The sequence below is a fragment of the Spinacia oleracea genome, unplaced genomic scaffold, assembly GCF_020520425.1.
Source record: "Spinacia oleracea cultivar Varoflay unplaced genomic scaffold, BTI_SOV_V1 SOVchr0_003, whole genome shotgun sequence".
Lineage (NCBI taxonomy): Eukaryota > Viridiplantae > Streptophyta > Magnoliopsida > Caryophyllales > Amaranthaceae > Spinacia > Spinacia oleracea.
Window position 1 is genome coordinate 79,154 of NW_026614331.1, and position 21,137 is coordinate 100,290.

A 21,137-nucleotide genomic window follows, 5' to 3' on the forward strand; every position below is an offset into this window, starting at 1 on the left:
TGGGTCGTCCAACTTTGAATCAGGCCAAGGCAGTGGTCGACACTCATCTTATGCTCATGAAGTATGTCTGTGATAAAGGTCAGGTCGGCACAATTCATGGTGATCAACAGCTAGCGAGGGATTGTTACCTCACTACGCTAAGTCCCGAGGCTTGGGGGAAAACTGACGAAGCCAGAGTAAGCTCAAAAACAAAACTGGATGAGATGGAGGAGAAAGTCAAGAAGGAGACCTTTACCATTGCCACGGCTCACATGGAAACAATGCGGCCTGAGCCGGTTGGTGGAAATTATGAAATCATCCTTGATGAAGCACGTCCAGATAGGACGGTGCCAGTAGGGGTCTCTCCTGACGACCAGCTTGGGGCACATTTAGTCACTCTCCTGAGGGAATTCCAGGACATTTTTGCTTTTGCTGTGGAGGAGATGCCGGGCATTGATCCAAGCATAGCTGTCCACAAGCTCAATGTAGATGAGTCCTTAAAACCTGTTTGTCAGAAGAAGAGAAATCATGGGGAAGCAAGAAACAAAGCCGCAGCTGAAGAAGTGCAGAAGTTGTTGGAGGTTGGGTTCATTCGGCCAAGTCAATATCTAGATTGGGTGGCAAATGTAGTATTGGTGCCGAAGCCCAACAAATCCTGGAGAATGTGTGTGGACTATACAGATCTAAACAAGGCTTGCCCAAAAGACAGCTTCCCCCTACCCAAGATAGACCGGTTGGTAGATTCAACGGCTGGCCATGCTTTGATGGATGCATACTCGGGCTTTCACCAAATTCCTTTGTGGCCAGACGATCAGGAAAAGACGCCATTTGTTACTGAGCAAGGCCTATACTGTTACAAAGTGATGCCGTTCGGTTTAAAGAATGCGCCAGCCACATTTCAACGTCTAGTCAACACTGTCTTCTCTTGTCAGTTAGGACGAAACATCGAAGCTTACATTGATGATATGATAGTAAAAAGCAAACAACGCGAAGAACACTTGGCTGACTTAAAAGAAACTTTTGAGAAGCTCCGAAAATATCAGATGAGGTTGAATCCAAAGAAGTGTGTTTTTGGGGTAACGGCTGGGAAGTTCTTGGGATTCCTTATTGATGAAAGAGGAATCGAGGCCAATCCTGATAAAGTACAGGCAGTAATAGATATGACGTCGCCAAAATCAGTCAAAGAAGTCCAACGCCTGACAGGATGTCTAGCGGCCCTGGGGCGGTTCTTATCAAGGGCAGGTGACAAGTGTCATTACTTCTTCGGCACAATCAAGAAGAAGAGCAAATTTGAATGGACTGAGGCGGCAGAAACTGCCTTCGTCCGATTAAAAGAACACCTCCACACCTTACCTCGGCTTGTCAGTCCTCTTCAGGGGGAAACTTTGTATGTGTATTTGGCCATTTCTAAGTGGTCCTTGAGTGCTGTCTTGCTAACTGAAAGGGAGGGAGTGCAACTCCCCGTCTACTTTGTGAGCCATGTCCTTTAAAACGCTGAATTAAGATATTCTCCAATTGAGAAGTTTGCACTTGCGCTGTTTATGGCCAGCAAGAAGCTGCGCCCTTACTTTCTGGCACACAAACTAGTGGTATACACAGACCAACCTTTGAAACAACCCCTTACTAAGCTAGACGCTGCTGGACGAATGCTGAAATGGGCAATTGAACTTAATGCATTTTATATCTCATATGAGCCTCGAAAAGTTATCAAGGGACAAGCATTTGCTGATTTCATTGCAGAAATGACGAGGCCGACTTTTGAAAAGAATGTGGCGACTCGCTGGACAGTCTATGTAGATGGCTCGTCAACCCAGAACGGGTGTGGAGCCGGCATAATATGTCAATCTCCCGAAGGAGACAAGTATGAGTATGTCATGAGATTCAATTTCCAAACATCCAACAACGAGGCAGAATACGAAGCTTTATTAGCCGGCATAAAAATGTGCAAAGCCGCTGGAGCTCAAGAAATACTTGCCTTCTCTGACTCTCAACTCATTGTGAGTCAAGTAAATGGGGACTATGAGGCAAGAGACCCTAACATGATCAAATATATGCAAGTTGTGCATCAAGAAATAGAACATCTAAAGAGCTTTGAAGCTAAGCAGATTCCCAGAACGGAGAACAATCAGGCCGATGCCCTGTCAAAACTAGCTACCTCGGCTTCCTGTGATACACCGCGTCACGTGTTCTGGGAAGTAAATGATAAGCGAAGTATTGAGCAGGAATTGTGCGCTCCTATGGTAGCTATTCTGGATCGGTCGTCAACCTGGATGGACCCTATCATTGCTTACAAAGTGGACGGTTCGCTTCCGGACGACTCAAGTCTGGCCGCCAAAATACAAAAGAAGAGTTCTTGGTTTGAATGGTGGAATGGAGTTTTGTACAGGAAGTCATTTTCTAGACCCCTTCTGCGGTGTGTCACTCCTGAGAAAGGGAAAGAAATTCTAGATGATTTGCACCAGGGATTATGTAGCTCCCACATTGGAGGACGAGCCTTGGCAGAGAAAGCCTTGCGAACTGGTTATTACTGGCCCACTTTGAGAGAAGACGCCCTAGCTATGGTGCAAAAATGTGACAAGTGTCAACGGTTTGCTCATCTCATCCACAGGCCGGCCAACCCTCTCACTCCTATTATGAGTCCCATTCCGTTTGCCAAGTGGGGAATGGACCTGTTAGGGCCATATACAACGGCCCCTGGGGGCCGACGCTATGTGATAGTGGCTGTTGATTACTTCACCAAGTGGGTTGAAGCAGAGGCTCTCAAGAACATAAAGACAAGTGATGTGAGGGCGTTTATCTGGAAAAATATCATGACTCGCTTTGGAATACCGCAAGCTATCGTCTTTGATAATGGGCCTCAGTTTGAGACGCCTAAGCTGAAAGAGTGGTTAGCAGACCACGGCATACACAGCTGCTTTGCCTCTGTGGGACGACCTCAAGCCAATGGCCAAGTCGAAGCCTTTAACAAGATTATCTCCGAGGGGGATCAAGAAGAAACTAGATGAAGCCAAGGGTCTATGGGCCGATGAGCTGCCAAACGTCTTATGGTCTCCGCACCACGGCTAAGAACTCAACCGGCGAAACCCCATTCCTGCTAGCCTATGGAGCTGAGGCCGTGTTGCCCATAGATAAGGATGGCGAGGGAGTACAACAAGAAAGTCTCCAAAAGAGTGCTCAAAGTAGGAGACTTTGTTCTCCGAAAGATGGAATCTGTGTGACGAGCCAACGAACAGGGTAAACTGACGCCCACTTGGGAGGGACCCTATGAGATCTATGACGAGGTCAGAGATGGAACCTATCGCATTCAGGACATGCAAGGCCGACCAATTCTACGCACCTGGAATGTAGACAATCTCAAAAAATACTTTTTCTAAGGTGTATTCTGACTATCTTTTATGAAAGAATCTGTGGTTTAGACAACGGCCGCTAATGTTCCTAATGGAGTAGTAGTCTCCCTTGTAACCGGCTAAATTTGCCTTACAAAGTAAAAATAATACTACTCTTGTTTCGTCCTATTTATTACTCTTTACTAACATACCTAAAATATGCATGCAAAAAGCCTAATCAAATAAAGGCCTAAGAAGTGGCCCCAGATTAGCAAAACATTTACAAGCCTAATTGTTTGAAGCCTAAGAAGTGGCCCAGATTAGCATAAACATAGGCTGGTCACCTTTTAAATTGTAAAAACCGTTCCCGAAAACACGAACGTCTATTTATCCAAGGCAAATAGGTTCATTCCTATATGCCGCGGCAACAAACATGCCGCTCCAGATTGACGACGGGGGCAAACCCCCAAATAAGTCATACGCCGCGGCATCTAACATGCCGCGCCCAATTTGCGACAGGCGCAAACCCCCATACAAATTGTTTTCTTAAAAACGAATATTTTTCGAAGACAAATAGGTTCATTCCTATATGCCGCGGCAACAAACATGCCGCTCCACATTGACGACGGGGGCTAACCCCCAAATAAGTCATACGCCGCGGCATCAAACATGCCGCGCCCAATTTGCGACGGGGGCAAACCCCCATACAACTTGTCGTTTTATTAAAAATGAATATTTTCGAAGGCAAATAGGTTCATTCCTATATGCCGCGGCAACAAACATGCCGCTCCACATTGACGACGGGGGCAAACCCCCAAATAAGTCATACGCCGCGGCATCAAACATGCCGCGCCCAATTTGCGACGGGGGCAAACCCCCATACAAATTGTTTTCTTAAAAACGAATATTTTTTCGAAGGCAAATAGGTTCATTCCTATATGCCGCGGCAACAAACATGCCGCTCCACATTCACGACGGGAGCAAACCCCCAAATAATCCATATGCCGCGGCATCAAACATGACGCGCCCAATTTACGACGGGGGCAAACCCCCATACAACTTGTCGTTTTCTTAAAAATGTATTTTCAAAGGCAAATAGGTTCATTCCTATATGCCGCGGCAACAAACATGCCGCTCCACATTGACGACGGGGGCCAACCCCCAAATAAGTCATACGCCACGGCAACAAACATGCCGCGCCCAATTTGCGACGGAGGCAAACCCCCATACAACTTGTCGTTTTATTAAAAATGAATATTTTCGAAGGCAAATAGGTTCATTCCTATATGCCGCGGCAACAAACATGCCGCTCCACATTGACGACGGGGGCAAACCCCCAAATAAGTCATACGCCGCGGCATCAAACATGCCGCGCCCAATTTGCGACGGGGGCAAACCCCCATACAAATTGTTTTCTTAAAAACGAATATTTTTCGAAGGCAAATAGGTTCATTCCTATATGCCGCGGCAACAAACATGCCGCTCCACATTCACGACGGGAGCAAACCCCCAAATAATCCATATGCCGCGGCATCAAACATGACGTGCCCAATTTACGACGGGGGCAAACCCCCATACAACTTGTCGTTTTCTTAAAAATGTATTTTCAAAGGCAAATAGGTTCATTCCTATATGCCGCGGCAACAAACATGCCGCTCCACATTGACGACGGGGGCAAACCCCCAAATAAGTCATACGCCACGGCAACAAACATGCCGCGCCCAATTTGCGACGGGGGCAAACCCCCCATACAAATTGTTTTCTTAAAAATGAATATTTTTGAAGGCAAATAGGTTCATTCCTATATGCCGCGGCAACAAACATGCCGCTCCATATTGACGACGGGGGCAAACCCCCAAATAAGTCATACGCCACGGCAACAAACATGCCGCGCCCAATTTGCGACGGGGGCAAACCCCCATACAAATTGTTTTCTTAAAAATGAATATTTTCGAAGGCAAATAGGTTCATTCCTATATGCCGCGGCAACAAACATGCCGCTCCACATTGACGACGGGGGCAAACCCCAAATAAGTCATACGCCGCGGCATCAAACATGCCGCGCCCAATTTGCGACGGGGGCAAACCCCCATACAAATTGTTTTCTTAAAAATGAATATTTTTCGAAGGCAAATAGGTTCGTTCCTATATGCCGCGGCAACAAACATGCCGCTCCACATTGACGACGGGGGAAAACCCCAAATGAGTCATATGCCGCGGCATCAAACATGTCGTGCCCAATTGATACGGTTATGGATGAAAGTGATAGTCTTATGCTAGCAATTGGAACCAAAACTGATTTGGGTTCAATTGCTCATTTTGTGTGCATGGTGACTTGGATTGAGTGAGCTCGTTATATGGTCCTTATTATCAAGGTGGTACGTTAATCAAACTGGTCCGTTTAATCACATTGGTCAGCTTGTTTAAACAGATTGTACGCACTTATTATTTTAATTGCTTTGATTAAAGTCGGTTTAATAATGGGATATTTGTTTAAATCCCCAATTTAAATTCAGTCATTACTTAGCTTTGATTATTGCTGTTTGTAAGGAGAGTTTTAAGCCTTTGTAACCTCCAATTTAGTGACTGAATTAGGAGGCTTTAGAGCTTGTAACTGCCAGTTTTAAAGGCTCTTAAATGGCTCTTAATTAGCCGTTTAAAGCTCTTGTAGCTGTTGATTTTTGGCTATTTATAGTCAGCTTCTTGATTGGAATAAACAACCAACTGGATGATTAAAACACTTGTTTGTTACATTTCGAATTATAGTTTATAATTCAGCTTTTTTTCTTTGCTTTGGACGCGTTTCCTATTCAAAGAACTGATTGTGAGTCAATAGGTCTTGTCTTGCATTCACGATCAACGAGTTAAAGGTCTAGCTTGTTAATCAACTATCCTTGTTTATACAACGAGTTTTTAAACTCGTATCATTAGTGGTATCAGAGCTGCTGTTCGTGTGATCCGCCCAAAAAAAAAAAAAAAAAGAGCTGTTGTTCGTAATTCTTACAAACTGAAATATGGATTTTGATGATCCTGACTTTCTACAACATCTCCAAGAAGCCTTGAAGAACGTTAGAGATGGGGGGTATCGTAGGCCTCCTAGGCGTGATCTACGGGCTATGGATGAATTCAAGGTCACCGAACTTCCTGAATTTGTTGGTGGAACAGATCCGGAAGCCTATTTGGAGTGGGAGCGCAAAATAGAGAGAATGTTCGATTTCAAGGACATTGATGATGAGAAGCGTTGTAAATATGCCATATTGAAGCTAGGAAGAGGGGCTTCATTGTGGTTCGAGGGACTGAAATCCAAGAGAATACGTGAAGGGAAGGAGAAAATTACCTCTTGGGAGTCTTTGAAACGTAAGCTACGTAAAAGGTATGTGCCAACAACTCATAGAATAACAACTTATCGTAAAATTGCCGAATTGAGGCTAGGAAAAATGAGTGTGGCTGAATATATTGATGAGTTTGAAAAGTTGTCCTTAATGGGAGAAATTGGGAAATTGAGGAACAAAAACTGTCCAGATTTTTAAGGGGTCTAAATTATAATATTGCCAATACCGTAGACCTTTATCCATATTCTGATTTTGACACTCTTTGTGGACTTTGTTTAAAATTGGAAAATCAAGGGAAGGCAAAATATGGGGGAGGGTCTAGTATGGATGGTAAAGCCAAGTCTTGGGCTAAATCTGAACCTAGCTTGAAACCAAACACATCACCTAGTACCGTAGTTTCAAGTAATTCTACGGCTGCCCCTAAACTATCTAACCCAACCAAAGAAACAAGTCTGTCCAAGGTGCGTTGTTTTAAGTGTCAAGGGTTTGGGCATTATCAAAATGCGTGTCCAAATAAACGAGTAGTGACCTTGAGAGAAGCTGTTGAATGTCGTGAGGAGTTGTTGGAAGAGGAAAAGAGGTTGGGGGACGTATTTGTGTTTGATGAGAGTGGTGATGAGGAGGAAGAGGAAGGGTATGAGGCTCCAATTTATGACACAAATCTGGTTCTTAGAGCGCTACAAACTCAAATTTCACCTACTGATCTAGACCAACGAGATCAGTTGTTTCATACTAAATGTCTAGTGAAAGATAAGTGGTGTAGTGTAATTGTTGATGGGGGGAGTTGTACCAATGCTGCTTCTAGTGAAATGGTGTCAAAATTAGGCTTAATCACTACTGCCCATCCTAGGCCATACGCACTCCATTGGCTTGATGATGGTAATAGTGTAAAAGTGTCGAAGCAAGTAAGGGTTGGTTTGACTATGGGTTCGTATGTGGATGAAGTTCCTTGTGATGTTATTCCTATGGATGCTTGTCATATTTTGTTGGGTCGTCCTTGGCAGTTTGATAGGGACGTGATTCATAAAGGGAGAAGCAATGAGTATGAATTGAGAGACAAAGGCAAGAAAATTGTGCTAAAGCCTATGTCATCTCAAGCGGTTCGATCCATGAGTGTGAAACAAAAGAAAAAGCCGAATCTCACCATGTTGGCTAGTGAACGAGAAATGGAGCAAGCTCTTGATCATGGAGAGTTGGTGTATTTGCTCGTGGCTAAGGAGAGTCCAATTGAAGGCCAAAATTGGAAAGAAGGCAGTCCCATTGCCGAATTGCTGTTTGAGTTCAAGGATGTATTTCCGGATGAATTACCACCAGGTTTGCCCCCTATTCGTGGTATTGAACATCAAATTGATCTTATTCCAGGAACTTTTTTGCCTAATAAGGCTGCCTATCGTTGCAATCCGGAGGAAACAAAGGAATTACAAAAGCAAATTGATGAACTTGTGAATCGAGGCTATGTTAGAGAAAGCTTGAGTCCATGTGCTGTTCCGGTGTTGCTTGTGCCTAAGAAAGATGGAACATGGCGAATGTGTGTTGATAGTAGGGCTGTGAATAACATTACCATCAAGTATCGTTTTCCAATTCCGAGACTTGATGATATGTTAGTCGAGCTCCATGGTTCGAAGTTGTTCTCAAAAATTGATTTGCGAAGTGGTTATCATCAGATTCGGATGCGTGAAGGAGATGAGTGGAAAACGGCTTTCAAGACAAAACATGGTTTGTATGAGTGGACCGTCATGCCATTTGGTCTCACTAATGCTCCTAGTACGTTTATGAGGCTAATGAGCGAAGTGCTTAAATCATTTTTGGGCAGATTCGTTGTGGTATATCTTGATGACATCTTGGTGTATAGTAGGAACGAAGAGGAGCATCTGATTCATTTGAGGGATGTTTTTGAAACACTTAGAGCTCAAAGACTCTATGGGAAGCTAGAGAAGTGTTCATTCCTTGTTGACAATGTTGTATTCTTGGGCTATGTGGTTTCGAAAGATGGAGTGTCCGTGGATCAGTCCAAGATCGAGGCTATCAAATCGTGGCCTAATCCTAAAACTATAAGTGAGGTGCGTTCATTTCATGGTCTTGCTTCATTTTATAGACGTTTCATTCGTGATTTCAGTACTATTACTAGTCCAATCACTAGTTGCTTGAAGAAAGGTGCTTTTGTATGGGGAGAGGACGCTCAAAAGGCGTTTGATGTGATTAAAGAGCGTTTGTGTGCTGCTCCTATTTTGGCGCTGCCAGATTTCTCTCAACCTTTTGAGGTCGAGTGTGATGCTAGTGGAGTGGGGATTGGTGCTGTTTTGATCCAAGGTAAGCGTCCCATAGCTTATTTTTCGGAAAAGTTAGGGGGTGCTCGTTTGAATTATTGCACTTATGATAAAGAGTTCTATGACATTGTTAGAGCTTTGGATCATTGGAGTCATTATTTGCGTTCTAGCCACTTTGTTTTGCATTCTGATCATGAATCTTTGAAGTATATTAATGGGCAACAAAAATTGAGCCCAAGGCATGCTAAATGGGTTGAGTTCTTGCAATCCTTTCATTTTTCTTCGAAATACAAAGATGGTAAAAGCAATGTGGTGGCTGATGCATTATCACGAAGGTACACTTTGCTTGCTACACTTGATGTTCGTTTGTTGGGGTTTGAGACCTTAAAAGATTATTATCATGATGATGGTGATTTTAGAGTTGCATTCGAGAAATGTGCAGTTGGTGCTTATGGGGAGTACATATTGCAAGATGGGTTTCTTTTCAAAGGTAATCGCCTTTGTATTCCTAAGCATTCAATTCGTGAGTTACCAGTGCGTGAGGCTCATGGTGGAGGATTTGCTGGTCACTTTGGCATAGCCAAGACCTTGGAAATCTTGAGAGAACATTTCTTTTGGCCTAAAATGTTAGGTGATGTAACGAACATTGTGAATAAATGTGTGACTTGTCATATGGCCAAGAGTTCTTTCAAACCCGGTTTATACTCACCTTTGCCGGTTCCAGTTCGCCCTTGGGAAGATGTATCCATGGAGTTTATAGTGGCTTTGCCTCGTACTCAAAGAGGTAAGGATGCTATTATGGTCGTGGTGGATAGATTTTCAAAAATGGCTCACTTCGTTGCTTGTCACAAAACAGATGATGCTTGTAATGTGGCTGATTTGTATTATAAGGAGATTGTTCGTTTGCATGGAATTCCAAAGACTATTGTTTCTGATCGAGATTCCAAGTTCTTGAGTTACTTTTGGAATACATTGTGGAGAAAGGTGGGAACCAAGTTGTTGTTTAGCACTTCACATCACCCTCAAACTGATGGGCAAACAGAGGTGACAAATCGAACCTTGGGAACGCTATTGAGAGGGTTGGTAAGTAAAACGCAAAAGGATTGGGATGTCAAGCTTGCTCACGCTGAATTTGCTTATAATCGGTCTCCTACTTATGCTACTGGTCATTCTCCATTTGAGGTAGTATATGGGATTAATCCATACTTACCCTTGGATTTAATTCCATTACCAAAAGATGAGTTGGTTCACAAGGATGCCGATGCTAAGTTAAAGTCTATGATGAAACTGCACCAACAAGTTCGTGAGCGAATTGAAGCTATTAATGCCTCTTATAAACAGAAATCAAATAAGAATCGCAAACCGAGGTTGTTTGAAGAAGGTGATTTGGTTTGGGTTCATTTATGGAAAGAGCGTTATCCAAGCAAACGCAAGAACAAGCTTATGCCTAGGGCTGAAGGTCCTTACAAGGTGGTTGCACGTGTGAATGATAATGCTTACAAGATTGAGCTTCCGGGAGACTATGGTGTCCATGCTACTTTCAATTTAGGTGATCTTTCACCTTATCTTGATGATGATGGCCTTGCTGAATTGAGGTCAATTCCTTTTAAAGGGGGAGGGGATGATACGGTTATGGATGAAAGTGATAGTCTTATGCTATCAATTGGAACCAAAACTGATTTGGGTTCAATGACTCATTTTGTGTGCATGGTGACTTGGATTGAGTGAGCTCGTTATATGGTCCTTATTATCAAGGTGGTACGTTAATCAAACTGGTCCGTTTAATCACATTGGTCCGCTTGTTTAAACAGATTGTACGCACTTATTATTTTAATTGCTTTGGTTAAAGTCGGTTTAATAAAGGGATATTTGTTTAAATCCCCAATTTAAATACAGTCATTACTTAGCTTTGATTATTGCTGTTTGTAAGGAGAGTTTTAAGCCTTTGTAACCTCCAATTTAGTGACTGAATTAGGAGGCTTTAGAGCTTGTAACTGCCAGTTTTAAAGGCTCTTAAATGGCTCTTAATTAGCCGTTTAAAGCTCTTGTAGCTGTTGGTTTTTGGCTATTTATAGTCAGCTTCTTGATTGGAATAAACAACCAACTGGATGATTAAAACACTTGTTTGTTACATTTCGAATTATAGTTTATAATTCAGCTTTTTTTCTTTGCTTTGGACGCGTTTCCTATTCAAAGACCTGATTGTGAGTCAATAGGTCTTGTCTTGCATTCACGATCAACGAGTTAAAGGTCTAGCTTGTTAATCAACTATCCTTGTTTATACAACGAGTTTTTAAACTCGTATCACCAATTTGCGACGGGGGCAAACCCCCATACAAATTGTTTTCTTAAAAACGAATATTTTTCGAAGGCAAATAGGTTCATTCCTATATGCCGCGGCAACAAACATGCCGCTCCACATTGACGACGGGGGCAAACCCCCAAATAATTCATATGCCGCGGCATCAAACATGCCCCGCCCAATTTACGACGGGGGCAAACCCCCATACAACTTTTCGTTTTCTTAAAAATGAATATTTTCGAAGGCAAATAGGTTGATTCCTATATGCCGCGGCAACAAACATGCCGCTCCACATTGACGACGGGGGCAAACCCCCAAATAAGTCATGCGCCGCGGCATCAAACATGCCGCGCCCAATTTGCGACTGGGGCAAACCCCCATACAAATTGTTTTCTTAAAAACGAATATTTTTCGAAGGCAAATAAATTCATTCCTATATGCCACGGCAACAAACATGCCGCTCCACATTCACTACGGGAGCAAACCCCCAAATAATTCATATGCCGCGGCATCAAACATGCCGCGCCCAATTTACGACGGGGGAAAACCCCCATACAACTTGTCGTTTTCTTAAAAATGTATTTTCGAAGGCAAATAGGTTCATTCCTATATGCCGCGGCAACAAACATGCCGCTCCACATTGACGACGGGGGCAAACCCCCAAATAAGTCATACGCCACAACAACAAACATGCCGCGCCCAATTTGCGACGGGGGCAAACCCCCATACAAATTGTTTTCTTAAAAACAAAAATTTTTCGAAGGCAAATAGGTTCATTCCTATATGCCGCGGCAACAAACATGCCGCTCCACATTGACAACGGGGGCAAACGCCCAAATAATTCATATGCCGCGGCATCAAACATGCCGCGCCAATTTACGACGGGGGCAAACCCACATACAACTTTTCGTTTTCTTAAAAATGTATTTTCGAAGGCAAATAGGTTCATTCCTATATGCCGCGGCAACAAACATGCCGCTCCACATTGACGACGGGGGCAAACCCCCAAATAAGTCATACGCCGCGGCAACAAACATGCCGCGCCCAATTTGTGACGGGGGCAAACCCCCATACAAATTGTTTTTCTTAAAAATGAATATTTTCGAAGGCAAATAGGTTCATTCCTATATGCCGCGGCAACAAACATGCCGCTCCAAATTGACGACGGGGGTAAATCCCCAAATAATTCATATGCCGCGGCATCAAACAAGCCGCGCCCAATTTACGACGGGGGCAAACCCACATACAACTTGTCGTTTTCTTAAAAATGTATTTTCGAAGGCAAATAGGTTCATTCCTATATGCCGCGGCAACAAACATGTCGCGCCCAATTTGCGACGGGGGCAAACCCCCATACAAATTGTTTTCTTAAAAATGAATATTTTCGAAGGCAACTAGGTTCATTCCTATATGCCGCGGCAACAAACATGCCGCTCCACATTGACGACGGGGGAAAACCCCCAAATAAGTCATACGTCGCGGCAACAAACATGTCGCGCCCAATTTGCGACGGGGGCAAACCCCCATACAAATTGTTTTCTTAAAAATGAATATTTTCGAAGGCAACTAGGTTCATTCCTATATGCCGCGGCAACAAACATGCCGCTCCACATTGACGACGGGGGCAAACCCCCAAATAAGTCATACGCCGCGGCATCAAACATGCCGCGCCCAATTTGCGACGAGGGCAAACCCCCATACAAATTGTTTTCTTAAAAAAAAAAAATTTTCGAAGGCAAATAGGTTCATTCCTATATGCCGCGGCAACAAACATGCCGCTCCACATTGACAACGGGGGCAAACCCCCAAATAATTCATATGCCGCGGCATCAAACATGCCGCGCCCAATTTACGACGGGGGCAAACCCACATACAACTTTTCGTTTTCTTAAAAATGTATTTTCGAAGGCAAATAGGTTCATTCCTATATGCCGCGGCAACAAACATGCCGCTCCACATTGACGACGGGGGCAAACCCCCAAATAAGTCATACGCCGCGGCATCAAACATGTCGCGCCCAATTTGCGACGGGGGCAAACCCCCATACAAATTGTTTTTTTAAAAACGAATATTTTTCGAAGGCAAATAGGTTCATTCCTATATGCCGCGGCAACAAACATGCCGCTCCACATTGACGACGGGGGCAAACCCCCAAATAATTCATATGCCGCGGCATCAAACATGCCGCGCCCAATTTACGACGGGGGCAAACCCCCATACAACTTGTCGTTTTCTTAAAAATGAATATTTTCTAAGGCAAATAAGATTACTCCTATATGCCGCAGCATCACACATACCGCGCCCAATTTACGACGGGGGCAAACCCCCCATACAATTCGTCGTTTTCTTAACAACGAATATTTTCTAAGGCAAATAGGATTACTCCTACATGCCGAAACAAAAAAGTAATCCAACTGCAAGAAGCCGCCCAATAATCCCCATACCCAAGTTCAGCGGCAATCATACTGATTGATTGACTTGCGTCAATCAATCAACTAAATAAACTTGGGCATGGGAGTCTGGTTCAGAGACTTGCAAACACCTGCTCTGGGGCATAAAATGGACGGCCAATCACACATGACATAAACAGAGAAGGCGTTTAAAAGTCTAACAAAAAAAGATAACATAAAAAGGTGACGAATCACCACTGGTATGCGCTCAAAACGGCGCCAAATTCAACAGAAATAAAAAAATTATCCAAACAAACGCCCTAGGCGTTAAAACACAAATAAAAATTATTCATTACAGACGCTCTAGGCGCCATAAAAACGGATTTTGATGAAGGGGAGTGGAGTTAAGACCTAGCAGGACGAGCAGCGGCAGAATGGGCGGAGGTCGACGTGCCCACACCATCTGGACCATCGACAGCAGGCTTTGAGGAGTACATTGCTGCACATGAAGCAGCAAAGGAAGCTATATGGCTAAGGAAGTTCATAGGTGAACTTGGTGTAGTCCCCTCCATTAAAGGACCAATAGCCCTGTATTGTGATAATAACGGAGCTATTGCACAGGCAAAGGAGCCTAGACACCACCAGAGAGTCAAGCATGTACTTCGTAGATTTCACCTTCTACGAGAGTTCGTTGAAAGAAAAGAAGTCGAGATAAGCAAAATTGGAACTGATGACAACATATCAGATCCATTGACTAAACCTCTGCCGCAGGCGAAGCACAACTCGCACACTGCAGCTATGGGAATCAAGCATATTGGAGAATGGCTTTGATGTCTCTGTTTAATGTTTTAAAGTTTTAGAGTTTAAATCTTTGTAAAACATTATTGGTTAATCATTCACAATAAATGAAGAGAATTCATTTTTCCATTTAATTTGTGGTTTATTAAATGATGAGTCCCTTCAATTTGACGATATATTCAAGATAGACTGTCAGGACCAGTCTTGTGACTAAGAAATGTCTATCAAGTGAACTTGAATGTCAAAGGTTGAAAATGGTCCCTAGTCGGAGTTTTCTATAAAATTGGACGCATAGAAAACGTTAGACGATTAGAATGCAAGATGACTAGTAGTTCTGTTTCTTGAACTATGTGGACATGGCAATGTCATAATCATTTGCATAGATACTTACTTTGGGAAGACTAGTATCGGACAAGACCTATGAAACTTTACTGTAAGAGATGAAAATCTGTCATAAGTAAATTTCATTAAAATTATTAGACACTAAATCCTCAATACCTGAGTGATTTGAGATTACTTGTTTGACAACTGGTTGCTTTGACATTGACCAACCGTCGCACCGTAAAAGGAGGCTATAAAGGCAATGCTCAGGTAATCACCTATCAAACGAAGTCTAATCTCAAGATCGCAAGATTGGGATTGTCCTCCCATAAATCGGGATGAGATGCTTAAAAGTTGTACAAGGCCACTCGGAGAGCTAGAAACTGTGAAATGCATGGCCGTGCTCGGATGAATCATAGGCTATGATTATCTGTTTATTTGATCAGTTGAACTCTGAAACCGAGGAACACCTCTGGACATAATAAGGATGACAACTCTTACCTTATGTTCAAGAGCAAGCATCGAGCGACAAAGGAATTAGGAAATGCACACTTGTCCCTAAGGACAAGTGGGAGACTGAAGGAAATAATGCCCTTGGTCCAAGTATGCATTCAATGTTAAGTCTAATAAATGCGGTTCAGTATTAATTAACAAGTTAATAATTCAGTGAGATCAAGTGAGCTGAATGCCTAGCTAGAGGCCGCTTCAGTTCAAGTGGAATTAATGATATTAATCCACAGCTTACTCTTGACTGAACCCGTAGGGTCACACAAATAGTACGTAAACGGATCAAGTATTTAATGGCATTAAATACTCCATCTATGGATATTCGGAATCGACGGATCTTGGTTTCAGTGGGAGCTGAGATCGTCACAGGCAAGAAATGAATACTCCGGAAACGATGATATTGCCGGAAACGGAAATATGGATCGTATCGGAAATATAAATGTTATCCAAGTCGTAGATGTTACCGGAAACGGAAACATGGTACGTATCGGAAAATATTATCGGAAATGGAAATATTGCCGGAATCGGAAATATTGCCGGAAACGGAAATATTGTCTGAATCGGAAATATTATCGGAATCGGAAAATAATTCCGGAAACGGAATTATTAAATATTTGTTCGAAACGGAAATTAATTCCGGAATCGGAAATGTTAAATATTGTTCGTATCGGAAATGAATTCCGGAATCGGAAAATTAATCGGAAGCGCGTCGTACGAATTAGCATCGGACGAGCTTGCTAGACGAAGGCCGAGCACGAAGCCAGGCCCACGTCCAGCAAGGGAAACGCGCGCCACAACACGCCAGCCCAAGGCTGCGCCAGGCCCACCGCAAGGCAGGCCCAGCGCGCGCCCAAGGCTGCGGCAGTCGTGGGCTGCGTTGCTCTGGCTGTGCGCGCGCGCGCATGGCGCCCCTCGTGGGCTGCTGTGCGTGCGTGAGTGTTTGTGTTCACATACGAAACCTAAAACGTACAGGATTCGTTTAATGATTAAATTCCTAATCCTATTTGATAAATTAATTAAATAAGAGTTTCACTAGGATTCTAATTTAATTAATTCGTATCCTAGTAGGATTCCAATTCTCTTTCCATACCCCTATAAATATGTGGCCTGGGTTCACAATTTATAACGAGTTTTCAAGTATTCAAAGTGAGTTTTTGAGAGAAAAATTCAGTCACATACCTTGCCTAAAAGTGCCGAAATTATTAGTACCTTAAGGGCGATTCTAGTTGGTCAATCTTAAGGCGGATCCGGACGTGCTGTGGACTATCTACGGAGGGATGACACTTGGAGTCCTAAAGACTTGTTCTTGTTCGGTTCGGGCGCAGCTAGGGAAGGCACGCAACAAAGAGTATGCATCTAAACTATGCTATATGATTATGTGTAAATAATATGCATTCCTGGCTAAATGGTTTTTCCGCATGATTTATGAATTGTCATATGTATCATAACCTAACAGTGGTATCAAGAGCCTCTTATTATTTTCATAATCTAAATTGCATGAACATGGTTAAATATTACAAATTTGCAAGAATTAAAAGGGGTGATTAATTTTCGTAATTGTTAATTAATTGCAAATTGCGTTTATTAAATTATACGTACGCAGTTTTTCGGCAGTTTCTTCGTTTACTCATCCAAATCGAGTGATTTTTGTGTCAATTCCGCATGTAAAAGGCATTCTAAAATTTTGACAAAAATAATATTTTTCTGCCGAACCCAGAATTCTCAAATTCGAAGCCTAACTATGACTTTTCGAAGGTTTTAGTTTTTCGAATGCAAAATTTCGTAAATTTAAGATGTTAAATTAAATATTTGCGATTCTTGTTGATAAATCTTGAATTTTTGATTGACCTACTGTATATGTTTAACAAGTTTGAATGCCTAGCCTTGTTAATTATGCAATCTAATTTGTAATTATGATTAATTTGTTGAAAATTAGAATAATTTAGAATTAATTTGATTTTCATAATTAATTATAATTTAATTAGATACCTATGATTAAAAACCACCATAAAAATTGTAAATTTATGATAAATTTTAAATTTTTATGACCTAGGCTTGAATCCATGTTAATCGGAAATCAATTGAATTATAAATTTTCGATTTTTTCGCCCTAAAATTATGAAATTAATATTATTTATTAATTTGTCATTAATTTTAAATATAAAATTTTAAATTTTATGCGATTCGTTCGTAAAACTTGCACGCACAAAGCAATGGACGCTACGTGTTACCCTTAAGGGGTGTTGTATAATGCGGGCATGTGACGACGAGCAAGGGAGCTCGTCGCCCATGCGGCACGAATGCAATGAGCAAGGCCATGGTGCACGAGCACAAGGCAGTAGCTCTGCCTTGCGTCGTGGGCTATGAGCGATGGACGAATGGGCAATGGGCGAAGGCAAGGCACGGCAGTCGCGTGTGGGCAGCATGCGAGCTGCGCCGCAACGCGCACTGCCTCGCGCAAGCGCGCGCAGCGAGCGCAAGCTCGCGTGCCACGAGTGCTGCGCCCAGCGTCGATGCCTCGCGCAGCGAGCGCTGGCTCGCAACAAGCGAGCGCTGGCGAGCGCGCACAGCGAGCCCTGGCTCGCATGCAGCAAGCGCTGGCGAGCGAATGCAGCGAGCTATGGCTCGTGTGCATCGAGCGCTGGCGCGCGCAGCGAGCACGAGCTCGCGTGGAGTCTTGCGAAGGAAAGCAGCAGCAGCTATGCGACGCAGCGCATGGGCTGCGCGCACATGGCCAGCGATGGCTGTGTGCGTGTGGCCCATGGGCGTGCGATGCATGAGGTGTTTGCGTTACGATTAGATCGTTTTGAATGTTTAATTTGAAATTTTCAGTTTACGTAATTTTAATTAATTTTAAAATTAATAATTTAAATTATTTTCTTGGATTTTAATTTTGAATATTGTAATTATAATAAATTTTATTTATTCTAATTATTTTACTAAAATTAAAATCATGAATTAATTTAAATACGACTGAAATTAAATTAAACTTTTGGATTCAATTATAAATTTATATGAGCTTTAAATTTTAATTAAATTTGTATGTTTCCTGTTAGACTAGAAATACATTTTTATGTTTAAAATTAGTAAAGCATATGAATTTATTGGTTTGAGTGGGAGCCCTTTTTAGTCATAAACTCTTGATTAGGTCTACAAATCCTTAAGGTTAAAACAACTTGATTAGAATTAATAAGGACTGAATAATTGGTAGATTATTGGTGACCTTGATTAATTGCTGCAAATGTTTACGTGATGCATAATGTGTTTTACTAACCAAATATGTGGGCCATTCATGATAATGAATGGGTGAATGGTATATATTGTATATGTACTGTTTTGCAGGTTATGAAGTGACTAGTATGGCCCAAATAGGATAGAAAATATGGTCTGCCTACCATTAATTTGAATGTAATTGGTCTAAAGTACCAAAGTTGTTTTTCAATTCAAATATGGTCTGCGTACCATCAAATAGTTGTAATTAGTTTTAATTATAGCTTATCCTATTTGAAGAAAATGGTGCCTCCCACGGAGATTTTCAAGACGGACTTTGAAGTTAAAGCTTCAAGATGAAGTCGGGCCATACTAGATCACATTTATCTTATGCATGTTTTAAGTTATTTATTGCTTTTAAATATGTCTTAAAATGCATGAGATCAAAAGCTTGATTATGTTGCATGATTAAGGATTTTAGTTCACTAAAAATCTAACCAACATAGTAAGAGCCTTAAGTTCCAAACTTAAAAATTGAGTTATAAGGTGCCATGCCAAAATATACACTTGCTTGGATATCCTTTACATCAATCTAGTAATAGTTTTCGCTCAGCGAGGTGTTACTTATTGGTCCTAAAGGGGCAAGGTACACAAATAATTGTGAGTACATGTTAGTTTTGGTGAAACTCAACGATATAAGTAAGGAGTCCTTTTATGTCGTGGCAAAATCGATAGGTTTACCTAATAAGTTCTTAGACGTACCTATCAACCAAGAATAGTTTCTAGACTATTAGCAAAAGGTTTTTGCTTACCTAAGATGTTTTAGGATTAAGTCGACAAACTGTGCTTAGTTCTTCAATGATTTTAGGATCTTGGAATCATTTTATTCACACCTGCCGGAACACATAACTTGAATAAAATGCTTAATAAACATTGAATTATGCATGTATGCTAGAATTTAAGTTTATTAAGAGAAACTGTGAATGGTTATTTATTTGTTTATTCTTTTCAATTGTAGTTTTTAATATGGCAAACAACAATTCATTCAACATTCGATCAATTCTCGAAAAGGAGAAGTTGAACGGGAAAAACTTCCTTGACTGGCAAAGGAACTTGCAAATAGTTCTTATGCAGGAAGAAAAGGAGTATGTCCTAGAAGAGGCGATGCCCGAAGCCGCAGGCGACGGGGTCACTCAGGCAGCCCTCAATCGTTGGATTGATGCCAACAAGGATGTGAAATGTCTAATGCTCGCCACCATGAGTGCGGATCTGCAGAAAACGTTCATCAACTCAGATGCTTTCACAATCATCAGTGAGTTGAAAAACATGTTCCAAGATCTGGCTCGAGTCGAAAGATTCGAGACTCATAGGCAAATTCTTGAGACCAAGCTTAAGAAAGGCGAGCCCGTAAGTCCACATGTTCTCAAAATGATTGGACTCATTGAGAATATGAGTCGGCTGGATCAGCAATTTTCTCAGGAAATGGCTATAGACACCATCCTCCATTCTCTTCATAGCGGGTATGATCAGTTCAAACTGAACTACAGTATGAATAGTCTGGACAAAACGCTCACTGAGCTTCACGGTATGCTGAAGACCGCTGAAAAGACGCTCAAAAGTGATAAGCAGGATGTGCTTATGGTGCGTGGGGGCAAGTTCAAGAAATCTGGAAAGAAGAGGAATGCTAAGAAAGGTGGCAACAAGGCCAGCCCAACTAAGCAAACTGGCGCCAAATCTGTAAAGAGGAAGGTCAGTCAACCCACTTCTGAATCCGAATGCTTCTACTGCAAGAAGAAGGGGCATTGGAAGAGAGATTGCTTGAAGCTAAAGGAAGATCAGAAGAACGGAACAGTCGTTCCATCTTCAGGCATTTTCGTTATAGACTGTATACTTGCTAATTCAACTTCTTGGGTATTAGATACAGGTTGTGGCTCACACTTATGTTCCAATCCACAGGGACTAAGAAGAAGTAGAAAGTTAAGCAAGGGTGAAGTCGACCTACGAGTGGGAAATGGAGCACGGATTGCTGCATTAGCTGTAGGAACTTACTATTTGTCGTTGCCCTCCGGGCTAGTTTTGGAACTGGAAGAATGTTTCCATGTTCCAAGTCTTACTAAAAACATCATTTCAGTTTCTTGCTTAGATGCTAAGGGATTTTCCTTTTTAATAAAAGACAATAGTTGTTCGTTTTATTTTAAAGAGATGTTTTATGGATCTGCTAGATTAGTCAATGGACTTTATTTATTAGATCACGACAAACAAGTATATAACATAAATACCAAAAAGGCCAAAAAGGATGATTCAGATCTCACCTATCTGTGGCATTGTCGATTAGGCCATATAAACTTGAAACGCTTAGAAAGACTTCAAAAGGAAGGAATTCTAGAACCATTTGACTTAGAGGATTATGGTAAATGCGAATCATGTTTACTTGGCAAAATGACAAAGCAACCTTTCTCTAAAGTTGGAGAAAGAACAAATGAACTATTGGGTTTAATCCATACAGATGTATGTGGACCAATGAGTACAAATGCAAGAGGTGGTTTCAGCTACTTTATCACTTTCACTGATGACTTCAGTAGATATGGTTATGTCTACCTAATGAAGCATAAGTCTGAATCCTTTGACAAATTCAAGGAATTTCAGAGTGAAGTAGAGAATCAATTAGGCAAGAAGATTAAGGCACTGCGGTCTGATAGAGGCGG

The 21,137-nt window shown here is 42.1% G+C and overlaps 1 protein-coding gene across 1 annotated transcript; it reads left to right on the forward strand.

The window, feature by feature from the left end:
- Positions 1–1,520: 1,520 nt before the first annotated feature.
- On the forward strand, positions 1,521–3,045 carry LOC130464804 (uncharacterized). Its single transcript, XM_056834031.1, has 2 exons — positions 1,521–2,762; positions 2,875–3,045. The coding sequence occupies exons 1-2, from the start codon at positions 1,521–1,523 to the stop codon at positions 3,043–3,045; spliced, it is 1,413 nt and encodes a 470-aa protein (XP_056690009.1).
- The last annotated feature ends 18,092 nt before the right edge of the window (positions 3,046–21,137 follow it).

What these genes read in the sequence shown, in the direction of transcription:
- LOC130464804 (XM_056834031.1), top strand. Translation starts at nt 1,521, where the DNA reads ATGGCCAGCAAGAAGCTGCGCCCTTACTTTCTGGCACACAAACTAGTG. An exon ending in AGAACATAAAGACAAGTGAT is followed by an intron (nt 2,763 to 2,874) that starts GTGAGGGCGTTT and finishes AGTGGTTAGCAG; the next exon opens with ACCACGGCATACACAGCTGC.